The sequence below is a fragment of the Nannospalax galili genome, unplaced genomic scaffold (genome assembly GCF_000622305.1).
Source record: "Nannospalax galili isolate Female #2095 unplaced genomic scaffold, S.galili_v1.0 scaffold886, whole genome shotgun sequence".
Lineage (NCBI taxonomy): Eukaryota > Metazoa > Chordata > Mammalia > Rodentia > Spalacidae > Nannospalax > Nannospalax galili.
The window spans coordinates 724,785-740,528 of record NW_008355971.1 but is presented as its reverse complement, the minus strand read 5'-3'; the positions used below and the strand labels follow the sequence as shown (position 1 = coordinate 740,528).

The following is a 15,744-nucleotide window of genomic DNA, read 5'->3' as shown; positions in this document are numbered from 1 at the left end:
ATTTATATATTTTGGTCTTTTTGAGACAGGGTCTCCCTGTAGCCCCAGCTGTCTTGGAACTTACTATGTAGACCAGGCTAGCCTTGAACTCACAGAGATCCACCTGCCTCTGCCTCCCAAATGCTGGGATTAAAGGCGCGCACCACCATGCCCAGCTCTAAAATTATTTATTTTTATTTTACGTGTATGAGTGTACTGCCTGCCTGTATGTAAGTTCACCCACCCACCTGCAGAGGTCAGAAGAAGGTGTAGGATCCCCTGGAACTGGAGTTAGGTACAATTGTTAGCAGCCATGTGGGTGCTGGGAACCAAACCTAGGTCCTATGCAAGAGCAGCCAGAACTCTTAACTGCTGAGCCATCCCTCCAACCCCTAGAATGAGTATTTCTCAACACCGAAGTAGCCACACAGGTTGTTTTCCTGTTTTTCTCTATGGCTTCCAGTATGAATGTCAGGATTAGAACTAGTTCTTCCTTCAAATTGTGTAATTGCTCTCAAGTTCCTTTTTCTTCCAAGACGGTGTTTCACTCCATAGCTTGTTCAATAGCTCCTTACTTTTCTTGTAAGGACTTATCATGGCACTGAGCTCCCTGTGTTATAGGGCAAATTAATACTGCATAGTTTACATGAAATTTTTATAAGTCCTTATTGCATTTATCCTTGATCTACCCTCTTACCTCAACTTGCACATTTTTAATTAATTTAAACCTTACTTTAAACATGTAGAGTTTGAGCTGTGCATGGTGGCACATGCCTTTAATCTCAGCACTCAGGAGGCAGAAACAGGCAGATCTCTGTGAGATTGGGGCCAGCCTGGTGTGCATAACAAGCCCCAGGCCAGCAGGGGCTACAGGGAGACTCTTATCTCTAAACAAACAAATGAGAGAGAGAGAAAGAATATGAATACGAGAATGAGAATATAGAGTTATTTCTTACTACAGAGATGAGGCCCAGACTCAAGCATACTTGTTAGGTCTGGACTTTGTCAGAGACTGGAGGTTAATGGGAACTGATGGTACACAGTGGGGCTAAGACACTGTGCACACATTTCTGATGGTGCCCTAATGAAAACTACCTGGTTACGTATATCACTTGTCTCACTGGATGCCTGGTGAATTTGTTCAGCCTGTTTTAGCCTTAAACTTGCCTTGAATTTTATGGCGTGACCCTTCTTGGATGCTCTAGATGAAAATTACACAGCCGGTACCCTAGACTTGGTTAGACATGTAGAAGGTGGGAGGCATTGCCCTCCACATGCATAGGAGCTGGGCAGCTGCAGTGGGCATCCACATGGGAGGGTTCCATTGCCCTTGAGGTCACCTAGAGGATTTCAAATGCAAGCTCTGTAGAGTGATGGGGAAACTTAGGGTAAATCAGAATGGCTTTATCCCATATCTTGATCTATGAAATGATTTTGACACTAGGTTGAAACTCCATCCTGCTTTAGTTGTGTTTCTCTGGTCCCTGGGGCCAGGATTTCCTCGTGCTCCTTCTGACCGTCCTCCAGGGAAGAAAATGGCCTTCTCAGAAAGCCTGTCCTCTCATGATTCTTTTCATATACTGTTTTCTCAGGAGTCTGCTTTGTAAAGACAGGAATCAAGTGGAGGACTGATCACTCTGAGGAGCTTTAAATCATGGCCCATGTGAGTTTGAATTGTCTCAAAAACCACAATTTTATTTCTCAGAATATTAATATTGTTGTCACTTTTTCTACAACTGCTTAACCTAAACCACTTTGCAGTGGTAAGTGATAGTTGTGAAACAGTGTAGTGCTTTCCCCAGACATTACTTGTGTTTTCTAACTGATAGTCTCTAGTTCCACATGGCAACCAGTAGCTCCTGATTGAAGAAGAATATATTTCTAAAGAGGGAATACTAGAGTTTGATTTCCACACTGTGGCTTAACATGGTAGAACTGAGTGGTTAAAGGAGACAGACTATAAGAACGTTTTTATTTATTCTACATGTAGAATGGAGCACTTTAGTCAGTCAGGATAAAACTTGAAGGTGTTTAATATTCATTTCAGCATGTGGCACTTTGTGATGCTTTTAGAGGTTATGATGGAAACACTGAGTTTACAGAGATCAGGGAGATTACCAGGAAATCAGCAAGACATTTACTGATTGGCAATTGCTTACAGAGAGCCTATACATTCTGCCTAGAAAATCATATTTAATTTGGGAATATATCTGTAAGGAATTCTTTAAAATGATGGAAACTTGAACAAAAGTAGCTTACACTAAAAGAGCCAAAGGGAAAAAAATGGGCAGCCCATAAAATAACCACAGTTTGTCATGTAAGACATACATCTGGAGTTGGTGACTTCAGACAGGTCTAGCCTGCCCGTGATGTCAGCCCAAAGTGCCTGTGATGTCTTTTCTGGGCTGCTATCCTAGCGTCTTGGTGTTCCTATGTGCAGGGTCTGATGATGCAATGACCAAGCGATTTTTCAGAGCCTGTGGGCCCTCAGCTTTATAGTCACACTTACCTCCATATCTTTTCCTTCCATACCACATGCTGCTAGCTCTAGGCTTTGTTCATCATATGACCCCGTTCCCTGCTGTGCCCTTTCCCATCTAAATCATTTGTTTAAATTTTTACCATTAGCATTTGGGTTTGTCCTTTGGCAGGTAATGACATTCAGGGATGTGGCTATAGATTTCTCTCAAGAGGAATGGGAATGCCTAAACCCGGAACAGAAGAATTTATACAGAGATGTGATGTTGGAGAACTACAGCCACCTTGTCTCAGTGGGTAAGACTCAGAATTTAACCTGGAAAATTTCTGTTTTCTGTTGTCAAGTACTGGCTTGTTTTTCATATGCCGAGGGAATTTCTGACCTGTGCTTCCTCTGGGAAAATGGCTTCTGTTTTGTGTTTTCCAAAGAGAGTAGTCATCATTGGGGACTGTGTGTTAATCATCCTTTAGGAATGCTTTGTGCCTTTTCCTGCCCTTCCTGTCATTGTCACTCCTTACTAACCAAGACACTGGAAGCAAATTTTGGAACCTTTACCCATGTAGTCAGTCATTTCCCCATATTTTATCTTACGTGCAGGACTTTGCATTTATCAACCACATGTGTTCCCCATGTTGGAAAAAGACCAAGATACCTGGATGGATTTAGACAAGACAAGAGGATTTTGCCCAGGTGAGTGAAAGCTGAGCTGGCACAGGCAGTCATCATTACAGATGATAGTCTGGCTGCTGGGTGTGTCAGTAGTGCTTTAGAATATCAATTTGGAATAGCCTTTCCTTCCCCAAAGGCCTTTGAGGAGACATGAAACATATACAGAGCCTTTTCTGAGATACTGTTCACTCTGGATACCACCTATAGCATTCCCTCCCATAGCCAAAGTTAAGTGCCAGTCTCTCTGTCTGGCAGTTAGTATTTTATGAATGATTTAGATCAAGCTTTCCTATCTCTTGCTCTTTACCTTTTTTCATTTAGATATTTATAAATTTCTTCTTTCCCTAAAAAATTGTGAACATACTTGTTTTAGCTACTTTCAAATTCCTCTCCCTCCTTTCTTTCCTCCTGTCTTTCTTCCAGGTTTGTGCCACCACATCCAGCCTTCTTGAATTTTTTAATTTTATCTACTTTCTCCCTCCTCAGGTGTTTCCTGCATTCATTAGGTCATATTTTAAACCAACAGTTACCAGTTTTCTAATTTCACTTTAGATTTAGAAGTGTAAACTAAGAGTATATATTAAGGAAACTTTTGTTTCTGTGACAGGATCATATTCAGAAATGTTGCATAAGTTACACATTAAAAGAACACTTTTTAGGTTACTTTGCTGAAAGTCAGAATAATACATTCAAAACAAGTTTTGGTCACTTAGGAGAAAGTACCTGAAAAGAAGTTAGGGTCATCCCAACACTTGGGAGGCAGAGGCAGGCAGCTCTCTAGGGTTTGAGACCAGCCTGGTTTACATAACGAGTTCTAGGCCAGCAAGGGCTACATAGTAAGACCTGTCTCAAACACAACAGCAACAACAACAAAAGTGGTTAGGGTCCAAAAAAGACAAATGCCAGCTTTTCTACTTCCCTGTATTTCCCATTTTTCTTCTTTGTGGGTGATGCAGCCCTGTCATTGTTCACTATTTAGTGTGCCTGGTACTTTGTAAAAATAGTGTAGTAGGGCCAGCATGATCTCATCAAATAAAAGTGCTTTCCATGCAAGCCTGAAGATTTGAATTCAGTCCTTGAAACACATGGTGGAAGGATAGAACTGTCTGCTGAAGATTGTGCGTTGACTTCCACATGGGTACCATGGCATGTGTGTGTCCACAGTCCGTTTCTCTCTCTCTCTTACATACCTTGTGTGCTTTAGCATTTGCTTTTGTGGGCATTTTATTTCTTTTTAGACAGTAAAACGGTATGTATTTACATTCTTATCTTTCAGATACGGATTCCTCATGGCAGGTGAAGTTACTACCAAAACATAGCACATTTTCAAGGGAATTATCCCGGTGGGAAATAATGGAAGTTGATATAAGCCACAGCCTTGAAGGTTCATGTCTTAGAGGTGATTGGGAAGACAAAGGTGAGGGTCAAACACAAAATGAAAATCAAGAGGAATGTTTTCAGCAAATGACTCTCACTTATGAAAATCTGCCTACTTTGAACCAGCTCACAGCTTTGAATCAATATCCAAAGCTAAATATAGAAGAGAAATCAAATGAATACAAATATGAAAAACCCTTTAGTTTTGGCCCAGACCACACTCAGTATCAGTTAATTCACACTGGTGAGAAATTCAGGGAAGATGTGGAATGTGGGAAGACCTTTCCTCCTGCTTCCACACTTACTCAATATCAGAAAGTTCACACTGGTAAAAAGAAAACATATCAGTGTGAAGAATGTGGCAAGGCTTTTAGTTTTCGTTCAAGTCTTACGGGTCATAAGAGAATTCATACTGGGGAGAAGCCCTTTAAATGTAAGGAATGTGGGAAGGCCTTTAGGTTTCATTCACTGCTCAGTGTCCATGAGAGGATTCATACTGGTGAGAAGTCTTACGAATGTAAGGAATGTGGGAAGTACTTTAATTACAGCTCAGACCTTACCCGGCATCACAGAATTCATACTGGTGAAAAACCCTATCACTGTAGGGAATGTGGAAAGGCCTTTAGTTGTGGCTCAGACCTTACTCGTCATGAGAGAATTCATACTGGTGAAAAGCCCTATGAATGTAATGAATGTGGAAAGGCTTTTATTCAGCAGTCACATCTTATTAAACATCAGCGAATTCACACTGGTGAAAAACCTTATGTATGTAAGGAGTGTGGGAAAGCTTTTACATGTGGGTCACAGCTAACCCAACATAAGAAAATTCATACTGGTGATAAATTGCATAAATGTAAAGAATGTAAAAATGCCTTTAGTTTTGCCTTAGATCATACTCAACGTCAGTTAATTTACATTGGTGAGAAATTCATTGAAGATAAGGAAAATGGAAAGACCTTTTTGCCTGACTCAGAGCTTATTCAGTATCAGACAATTAATACTGGTAAGAAAATATATGAATGTAAAGAATGTGGCAAGGCTTTTAGTTTACGTTCCATTGTTAGTGGTCTCAAGAAAATTCATAATAGGGAGAAATCTTTTAAATGTAAGGACTGTGAGAAGGCCTTTCGTTGCCCCTCAGACCTTGCTCGACATCAGAAAATCCATACTGGTGAAAAGCCCTATAAGTGTAAAGAATGTGATAAGGCATTTATTTGTAGATCAGACCTTGGTCGACATCAGAGAGTTCATACAGGTGTAAAGCCTTATGTATGTAAGGAATGTGGTAAAGCTTTCACTCGTGGTGCACACCTAACTCAACATCAGAAAATTCACATTAAGAAATCACATGAATTCAATGAAGATGAAAAGGCCTTTAGTTCTGGCTTAGAGCATGCTCAACATCCATTAGTTCATACTGGTGAGAAGTTCTGGGAAGATAAGGGATATGCAGAGAATTTTCTTCATGATTCAGAACTTCCTCAATTTCAGACTGCTAAGACATCATATGAATATAAAGAGCGTGGCAGGGACTTCAGTTGGCATTCAAGTGATAGGAATCTTAAGACAATACATATTAGGGAAAAACGTTTTCAATGTAAGGAATGCCCAAAGGCCTTTAGATATAGCTCAGAACTTACTCGACATCAGAGACTACATACCGGTGAAAAGCCCTATAAATGTCAGGAATGTTGGAAGGCATTTGCTTCTGCTTCTGACCTTGCTCGACATCAGAGAATTCATACTGGTGAAAGGCCCTATGAATGTAACGAATGTGGGAAAGCCTTTATTCAGCAGTCACATCTTATTAAGCACCAGAGAATTCACAGTGTTGAACAGCCCAAGGATGTAATGAATGTAGAAAAGCCTTTAGTCAGTGGTCACATGTTATTAAACATGAGAGAATTCACACTGGTCAATAATCTTATAAATGTAAGGAGTGTTGGAAAGATTTTACTCATGGCTCAGCTATGTCAGCAGACTTACACTGATGAGAAATCCAGCTGATAATAGTGTGTAGAAAAGCCTGTTTTTGTGGTGCAACTCTTACCAAACATCAGAGTGTCCATGTTCGTAAGAAGCCTATGTGTGTGAGAAATTTGGGAAAGCCTTCCACACCACTGAATTCACGGTGGTAGGAAATCTTGCTAGTATAAGCAATGTGGAAAGACTCATCTTGAGTTCATATCTTTCACAATGTGAGAAAATTCACATGCGGAAACTGAATATAAGGAATATGGGGAGACCTTTTTTCATGGCTCAGAATTTAATAGACATCAGAAAATTGGGTTGGCAAAGTACATGCAACACCAGGAATGTGGAAACATTATTCATGATTCAAAACTTAACTGATAACACATACTGAAGAGCAGTGTAAGTGAAGAATGTGGAAATGCCTTTCAGACTCACAACTTACTTGACTTTAGAGAATGTATACTGGCAGGGGACCTTACTTACATAAGAATGTGGAGCATCCTTTACCTGGCACTCATCCCTCCAGGAAATTTATACGGATGCAGAACCCTATAAATGTAAGAAAAGTGGCCAGACATTTAGTCATTGTATAAACTTTGCTCAACAACTGGAGATGTGTCCTTTGTATGGTGTGATACCTAGGCCATGTGTGTGTTGTGCAAGTACTCTACTTCTGAATCCTCGGCCCTTAGAATACTTGACTTTTGAGGAAACCTATGAAGCTAAAGATATTGATACAAGAACTTGCTTTTCACCATTGTAAAGTCTCATGATACCAAAATAAGAAAATCAATGTATTTATGACTCTGAATTATTTTTAGAAATTGTTTCAATGACCTTTTGACAAAACAATATGACTTTCATCAGAAGTCATGGTGCATGGTGTAATCAATGTTAATTTAGGCTATTATTTATATTACCATAATGATGCCTTAGTATAAGAAGTTGCATATAGCTCCTTTTTTTATTTATTTATTTATTTTTTGGTCTTTTTGAGACAGTAGTCCCAGCTGTCCTGGAACTCATTATATAAAGTCAGTCAAACAATATATAGTTCTCTGCAATTAACAACTTTCTCCTCTTCCTCCTCCTCCGCCTCTTCCTCCTCCTCTTCCTCTGCCTCCCAAGTGCTGGGATTAAAGGCGTGCACCACCATGCCCGGCATAGCTCCATTTTTGAGTATGTGAAATGTTAATGTAAATATGTAAAATATGAGACCCAACTTTTTTGTATGGTTTCCTTATTTTCTAGGAAAGCTTATAAGTGCTTTTTTTTTTTTTAATACAATGCTGAAAATAAAAAATAGTTAAAATTGCATTTAAAATAAAGTCATGTGAGGACCTGGGTTTTTAGCTCAGTTGGGAGAGTACTTGCATAGCATACACAAAGCCCTGGGTTTTATCTCCTGCTGTGCATGATTAGGCGTGTGGGCTCATGTTTCTCATCCTAGCACCTAGAAGGTGGAGGCAATCATACATGGACTACATAGTGTGAGATTAAGGCCAGCCTGGAATACATGAGAGTGTCTCAAAGAAGAAAGAAAATTAACTGAGATTAAGGTTACAGTATATATGTGTATACACACACACCTACACACTTGTAGGCTTATTTAGCATAATTACAATTGAAAAGTTTCAATTACAAAGGTAAATTAAAAATCACAAGAGATGAACCCAACATTTGAGGAAAGAATCAGGCCATGCTAGGTAGGTACTTGTTGAAGCTTTTGTGTCAGTGTATGAGAATTCTGGATGATGAACTAAGAAATGGTGATTAAGTGTACATATTTCCAACATTTAAGGTCATCTTTAATGTGTATGTCATTCTCAATTTTTTGTCATCTATGGAACTTCAAAGTTGGAGAAATTTTGTCAGATAACTGTATTATAATATATAATAAACAAGCCATATCTGTTCATTCAGGCTGACTGATATTTTTAAAAAACATTTCAGTCTGTGTCTATGTGTGTCTGTGCCTGTGCATGTGCATGCCAGAAATGCACATGTGTAGGCCAGAAGAGGGTGTCAGATCTGGAGCAGGGGTCACAGGTTGTGAGCCACCCAACGTGGATTCTGTGAACTAAACTTGGGTCCTCTCAAAGCACCCTGTGCCCTTATTTGCTGAGCCATCTCTCCAACACCTAGATTTATTTTTTTTTAAGATGACACGCACTTTTAGAAAAAAAATATCATTTAGAAGTTACTTGATGAAACCTTTCCCCCATTACTTGTTCTGATCATCCATTTATAAATAAGTATGATTTATTCTTTTTTCCTTTGACTGAGGCTGCTCCTTGAGTTTGTGACAGCTGGTACTGTCTTCTTCATGGTGAATTTCTGGGTCTCACTGAATAGCTTGAGGTGTATGATTCTTGAACCTTTACCCAATTACATATTTTTAATATAATAGTCTACCACATGAATAGAGAAACAGCTCTTTGCCCTACCCACTCTTGCAAGAGCTATTCTCTTGGAACTATTTTCCTTTTTGTTGTTGTTGCTGTTGTTGTTGTTTGCTTTTTAGTGTTTAGATACCTCCTTTTAATTTTATTTGTATGGGGAGGGTAGGGGCAGAACGGCACATGCATACCATGGCACTCATGTGGAGGTCAGAGGACAACTTGTGGGAATCCATTCTCCTACCATGTGGGTCCCAGGGATCAAACTCGGGTCATCAAGGTTGGTGGCAGTTCCTTTACCCACTGAGCTATCTCTCTGGTCTCTGAAACCGTTTTTGAAAAAGCTTTTTATCCCAGCACTTGGGAGGCAGAAGCAGGTAGATCTCTATGAGTTTGAGCCCAGCCTGGTCTACATAGCAAGCTGGGGCTACAGGGACACCCTGTCTCAAAAAGCCAAAAAAAAAAAAACCTTTTCAATAATGTTGATGTATCTCAATAACTTTTTTTTGTCATTTTGAGACAGGGTCTCCCTGTAGCCCCAGCTGACCTGGAACTCACTATGTAGACCAGGCTGGCCTTGAACTCACAGAGATCCACCTGCCTCTGCCTCCCAAGTGCTGGGATTAAAGGTGTGTGCTACCATACACAGTTCAACCATGGGCTTTTGACCAGACTTACAGTTCCAAGCATGAATCCCCTCAATTCCAATTTTTAAAAAGCAGTTGGTTTTCTTGATAACAGTTGTGTTGCTGTTGTACCATTAGGCACATCTTGCCTGATGGGTAGGTATTGCAGCACACACTGTCCACTGCTGGGTATGACGGTGGATGACTTCACCACTGGCCTGCACAGCACCTGGCACTATAAAAGCTAGTCAGCATGGAGGAAACTTCTAATTCAGCTCCAGCTAGATTTCTCTTATTTCCTGCAATCAAAGTGCTTTGTATCTTCAGCAATAAGATCTAGTTCTTTTTTTTTAATATTTTAATTTTTATTTTATGTATTTGCATGTATTGCCTGCTTGTAGGTAAGTGCACCCATGTCCTGCAATGCCTGTGGAGGGCAGAAGAGACTGTTGGAGCCCCTAGAACTGGAGTTACAGACAGTTATTAGCTGCCATTTGGGTGCTGGGATTCGAACCCAGGTCTTCTGCAAGAACAGTGTTCTTAACTGCTGAGCCATCTCTCCAGCCCTTTATCTAGTTCTTATGGGAAACCAAGAGCAATGACAATACCTTGTTGACAATTCATACAAAAAGCAACTTGGGGGCGGGGTTGGAGCAGGGAGGTGTTTTGGCTTATACTCCCAGGTCATAGTCTATCACTGAGTGACCTGGAAGCAGATCTATTTGCTATTCTGCACAGCATTACCTCCAACCAGGGAACTCACAGCCAAGGAAATACAGCAGAAATCATGGGGGAATGATGCTTGGTGGTTCGCTTGCAGGTGTATGCTGAGCTAGCTTTCCTTTTTTATTTTTCATTTTATTTTTTTATCTTTTTGAGACAGGGTCTCTCTCTCTGTAGCCCCAGCTGTCCTGGAACTCACTATATAGACCAGGCTGGCCTTGAACTCACAAAGATCCGCCTGCCTCTGCCTCCCAAGTGCTGGGATTAAAGGCATGTGCCACCACGCCCAGCTTCCTTTTTTTATTTGTGTGACACCATCTCACTATGCATCCCTAGGTGATTGATCTGGAACTTGCTATGAAGACAAGGCTGGCCTCAAACACACAGAGATCCACCTGCCTGCTTAGGTAGCTTTCTTGTACAGCTCAGGACTACCTGCTCAGGGAATGGTGTTGCTCACATTGGGCTGGGCCCTTCTACATCAATTAGCAGTCAAGGCAATCCCTGTATAAAGAACATTTCATGGGGCTGGAGAAATGGCTGAGAGGTTAAGAGCATGTACTGCTCTTCTATGGACCCCAAGTTCAGTTCCCAGCACCCATATCAGGTGACTCACAACCACTTGTAACCCCAACTCCAGGAGATCCAATACCTTAGGGCCTCCCTCTGAACCTGCACTCATGTGCGGATACACACACTCCACAATTTAAAAAAATAAATTTTAGTTAATTGTAGGAGGCTAGGCATGAGACCAGCAGCACAGGCACACCCTGCTTCCTGTTGATGAGCAGGAAGATGCTGACCGGAAATCTGCCCCTGCAGCTAGAAACCAACACATCCACAGCTCCAATAGAAGGATGCCAACAGGACATAAGGGACCAATGGGAGGAGGAAAGGGGGTATAAAGGAGACACCTGTGTTCAACAATAAATGAGCTCACTTGTACATTGCCTAGTGAGTGTCCCGGATTCTGTGTTGTTGACTTCGCACCTACTTAACCCCTGCCTCCGTGGGGAGGAGGTCAAAGGGACCTTGGCTGCAACATCTGGTGCCCAACGTGGTAGATGGATCCCGCACTGATCTTGGAAATCTACACCCTTTTCGTTTTTCTCTTCTGAATCGTCATTTTTACAATCTGCTGCGCCGACTGCACCCGCCCCTGACCTTTCCCGCTCCTCTTGATCAACACACTTCTTGGTGTCCCCTTTGGCTCTTTTCTCAGTAAGTAGGCCCCTTTCTGTTATTTGTTATTTGCCTTCGGTCCGGTGAGTGACTGAGGCCCATCTCCTCTTCTCATTTGTCCATGTTTGTCTGTCCATAGGGCACATATCCTTAAAATTGGTTCACCTAGCCTCTCCACATAAGGACTGATCATCCAGGAGACGGAACTATGGACACCTGACAGGGTGTCCCATGACCGGAGACTGTGTGGGCATACAGCCGTGGGCTAACGAACCTTGGAAGTCCCCCACCAAGCACACTGATACCTGGTTCCTAAACACCACCTTTCGCTCTTCTTCCTCCCTTACTTTCGCTTTTGGTTTTGATATTTGCCTCCCTTCTCTCAAACTGGTGACACAACCACCAGTTAAATGCCCCTAGGGTGGTGGCTGGTCTCAAATTTTCGGGCAGGTTCCCCGTTGGAAATCCCCTTCCGCCTTCTCCGTAAGGCTGGTCTGAATGTTTCCTTTTTCAGCGTGGCTTCCTTTCTCTTACTTTCAAGTGTATTTTGTCTGTGCCCCCCTTTCCCACCCCCTTCCTACGACATGTGAAATTTCCCATCCCACTGCAAAGAGTCCCAAATTTCAGCCCTCAAATCCCTGCTTACATCCCACGGGATTAGGATTAAACGTAGTCACCTAGAGGACTTTTGGACCGAGGCTTCGGTCCTTGCTCCGTGGATCTCCCCCGAAAACACGTGGGATCCTGACATGTGGATGTGAGTCCTCTTCCTAGCAAGGAAGTGAGAAGTTCAAGAAGGCAAAACACCACCCACCCCTTTTGTCCCTATTTTGTTGGGCATCCTCAGTTCCATTAAAGCGGGCTCTACTGAAGAGATCCTTAAATCTTTTAATGACCACTGCCAAGACCAGAAAATGGTCGCCCTTTCTATTCAGTCACCACCCACCATGCCGGAAGATGTTGATTCGGATGTGAAGAATGATTCCTTGCCCTCCCCTGCCAAACCGCCTCATTGTACAGATGTTTCCTCTCTCCACTAAGTGCCTTCAACCCCCATCGCTTTATCCCTGGGGGTGTTACAAATCCCCATGGCCCCTGCCCGGCCTCCTCCTTCCCCTGCCTGTGCTGCTAAGCCTCCTGACTACTCCCCTGACCATCCTAGCCCTCCATGTCTTTGCGGTTAACTTGGGCCCTGATGGGGCTCAACAGCCCTGGATTCCTACACCGCTGTCGGATCTAAATCAGGCAAATCTTACACAAATCAATCATACATCCTTCAATGCTACCGCTGTGTGCGGGCCCCTTTCTTCTTCTTACTCACTAATTCATCTAACACCTCTTTGGCCTGCACAAATAGGACCTGTCTCCTTGTGGCACGTTGGGCCCCCACACATCAACGGGCCATCATCATATGGGAACCGGCTGTCGTATGGTTCCCAGTGACCTCGAATTCTCATTTTCACCCTGTACAATTCATAGAACGAACCGAGGTTGCCTTAACTAGGAACAAGTGTGAGTTTGGCATTACCTCTGCCACCATCGCTGCTATTCTGTTGGTCATAGGGGGGGCTACTGCGGTGGCAGTATCCCTGACCCAAACCATGACTACCGCTGTTGCACTCAATGAGGTAGTAAGCAAATCCGCCACTGCCCTCCACACTCAGGATTTAATAAACCAACACCTTTAGAGTGCTATCCATATTCTACAGCAGCGAATCGACTTTCTGGCAGAAGAGATAGATACAGTTAGAGAAATGACCCTACTTGCCTCTGACTCAAGGTAAAAGGATATCTGTTTGACCCCTTACCCAGTCTCCAATATCACAGTAGCTAGAAAAAATTTAAAGGATTACATTACAGGCTCATGGTCCAATAAATTTCTCAATTACCCCATCCAATTGTGAGGACAAATTATTGCTCTTAATTATACTAGAGCTCCAGTTATAGAATTAAATGATCCGTTATAGAATTAAATACCACATTCCTTGAACAGATCTGGGAAAATCTAAAGAAAATTTTTGGCCCGTCCTGGTTGGTCACTTGAGCCCTCTTGGGTTGCATAGCTATTGCGTTAATCCTCTTGTTCAAGTGTCATTTTCAGCACATCCATAGACAAAAGGCCACCAACAAAGCCACCTTACAGATCCTCATGAGTCTATGAGATCCCAATAGGGGCCCACCTACTGAAGTAATTCAAGCCTGGTTTACCAAAATAAACAAAGCTTCAGGCTAAATGCCACCTCCTAAGACCTAGCCCACCACCCTGGCAGATCTCATGCTCTCTGAAGGACATCTAGGTCAAAGCTGGTGGTCAATGACGGGTAAGATTCTCCCACAATAAGTCAATCTAAGACAGGATGGGCATGAGGCTAGATGCACACTCCGATGACAGGTAAGGCTCATACATGGGGAGGACAACCTAAGACAGACACAGCTTCATAAAAATGTCCTAAGACCTGAGAGGACAGTTAGCCACTGCCTCCCCCTAGACTGCCAACAATTTAAAACAAAAAGTGTGGATTGTAGGAGGCTAGGCATGAGACCAATAGTGCAGGTGCACCCTGCTTCCTGTTGATGAGCAGGAAGATGCTGACTGAAAATCTGCCCCGGCAGCTAGAAACCAACAACACATCCACAGCTCCAATAGAAGGATGCCAACAGGACATAAGGGACCAATGGGAGGAGGGAAGGGGGTATAAAGGAGACGCCTGTGTTCACAATAAACAAGCTGGCTTGCACATTGCCTAGTGAGTGTCCCGGAGTCTGTGTTGTTGACTTCACGCCTACTTATCCCCTGCCCCTGTGGGGAGGAGGTCAAAGGGACCTTGGCTGCAACAGTTAATTAAAAATGCAAGCCCCCCCCACACACAGGCCAGTGCTTTCTGAATAATCCCTCAATTGAAATCCACTTCTCAGGTAGCTTTTTTTTTAATTAATTTTTTTTTGAAGAAGCATTTCATTACAGTTTTAACATACTCAATAACAATTTCCAGAGCAAAGATACATCTCTTTCAAAAGTGGCTATACAATTTTTAGGTTCACAGTTGAATTAATACAGTTATACAATATTGAGCTCAGTATAAACCCTATAAGACATAAAATTGAATTTTTAACCTTTAAAAAAGATCTTCAGCCCAGCATGGTGGCACACGCCTTTAATCCCAGCACTCGGGAGGCAGAGGCAGGTGGATCTCTGTGAGTTCAAGGCCAGCCTGGACCACATAGTGAGTTCCAGGACAGCTGGGGATACAGGGAAACCCTGTCTCAAAAAGACCAAAAAAAAAAGATCTTCATTTCATTTTAAAATTTACTGTTTCTTACAGAAATACTCATTGTTTTTTCTAATAACACTTAGATGTTGGCACAATTTTATGTATGAGGATTTTGCCTACATGTATGTAAGTCCACTGTGTGCATGCAATGCCCCCAGAGACCTGAGGAGGCCATCATCAGATCCCTTGGAACTGGAGTTATGGATGTTAGTCGTTGTGTGGGTGCTGGGAAACAAACCCAGTTCTGCAAAAGCAACAAGTGCTTTTAACTGCTGAGCCATCTCTCCAGCCCTCTTCTCAGGTGACTCCTAAACTGCCAAGTTAACAGTTAAAGCTAGCTAGGCTGTCTGGAGGGATGACTCAGCAGTTGAGAACACTGATTACTCTTGCAGAGAATCTGGGTTCGAGTCCCAGCATCTATATGATGGCTAACAACTGTCTGTCTGTAACTCTAGTTCCAGGGGTTCCAATACCCTCTTCAGACCTATTCAGGCATCATACAACATGGGAGCACTTACACGCAGGCAATACACTCATACACATTAAAAAATTAAATAAATAAGCCTAGCTAGTATACCTGTATTGTTTTGAAGACCCCTGGGGCCACCCTAACAACTTGAAGGTGGGGTGGTATCCCATGCTTACTGCTGTATTTTCACTTAATAATCTATGAGCAGCTGTGACGGACCAGCCCAGACCGGGGCAGTTCAGTCCGACGGGAACAGGGTCGTCGAGAGGGTGGACAAGGAGTCGGCTAGTGACAAACAGACACTAAGGAGCTTGATGAAAGTCTGAGTGTAATTTTGCAGCTGCAGAGCTCAGATTATAAATTACAAAGTTACATGATTACATCAATAAGCCATTGTTTTACAGTTTAACCATTTTTCTTAAGAGTTCTGATTCCAGAGACAAAAATGAAACACAGGTGAATCAAAATACATTGTCAAACATTAACTAGTGCTGAACAGAAAGTTTCTGTTTTTCATCTTGGTGAGTCACATTAGAGACCTTTAAAATTTATATTCTGTGGTTACACAATGAGCTGACCTCAAACCCCTATGTGC

At 42.3% G+C, this 15,744-nt stretch overlaps 1 protein-coding gene across 4 annotated transcripts in view; it reads left to right on the top strand.

The window, feature by feature from the left end:
• The window catches only part of LOC103750697 (zinc finger protein 790), a 15,344-nt gene extending 7,887 nt beyond the window's left edge, over positions 1–7,457 (top strand). For 3 of the 4 annotated variants that reach the window (XM_008853881.2, XM_029556499.1, XM_008853882.3), the window contains exons 2-5: positions 1,572–1,642; positions 2,631–2,754; positions 3,056–3,148; positions 4,404–7,457. In XM_008853881.2, the coding sequence (XP_008852103.1) occupies positions 1,634–1,642; positions 2,631–2,754; positions 3,056–3,148; positions 4,404–6,511 (2,334 nt within the window). In that variant the 5' untranslated portion in view covers positions 1,572–1,633 and the 3' untranslated portion in view covers positions 6,512–7,457. The remainder of the gene's footprint in view (positions 1–1,571; positions 1,643–2,630; positions 2,755–3,055; positions 3,149–4,403) is intronic. The other variant, XM_008853883.3, reaches the window with a different exon arrangement.
• The last annotated feature ends 8,287 nt before the right edge of the window (positions 7,458–15,744 follow it).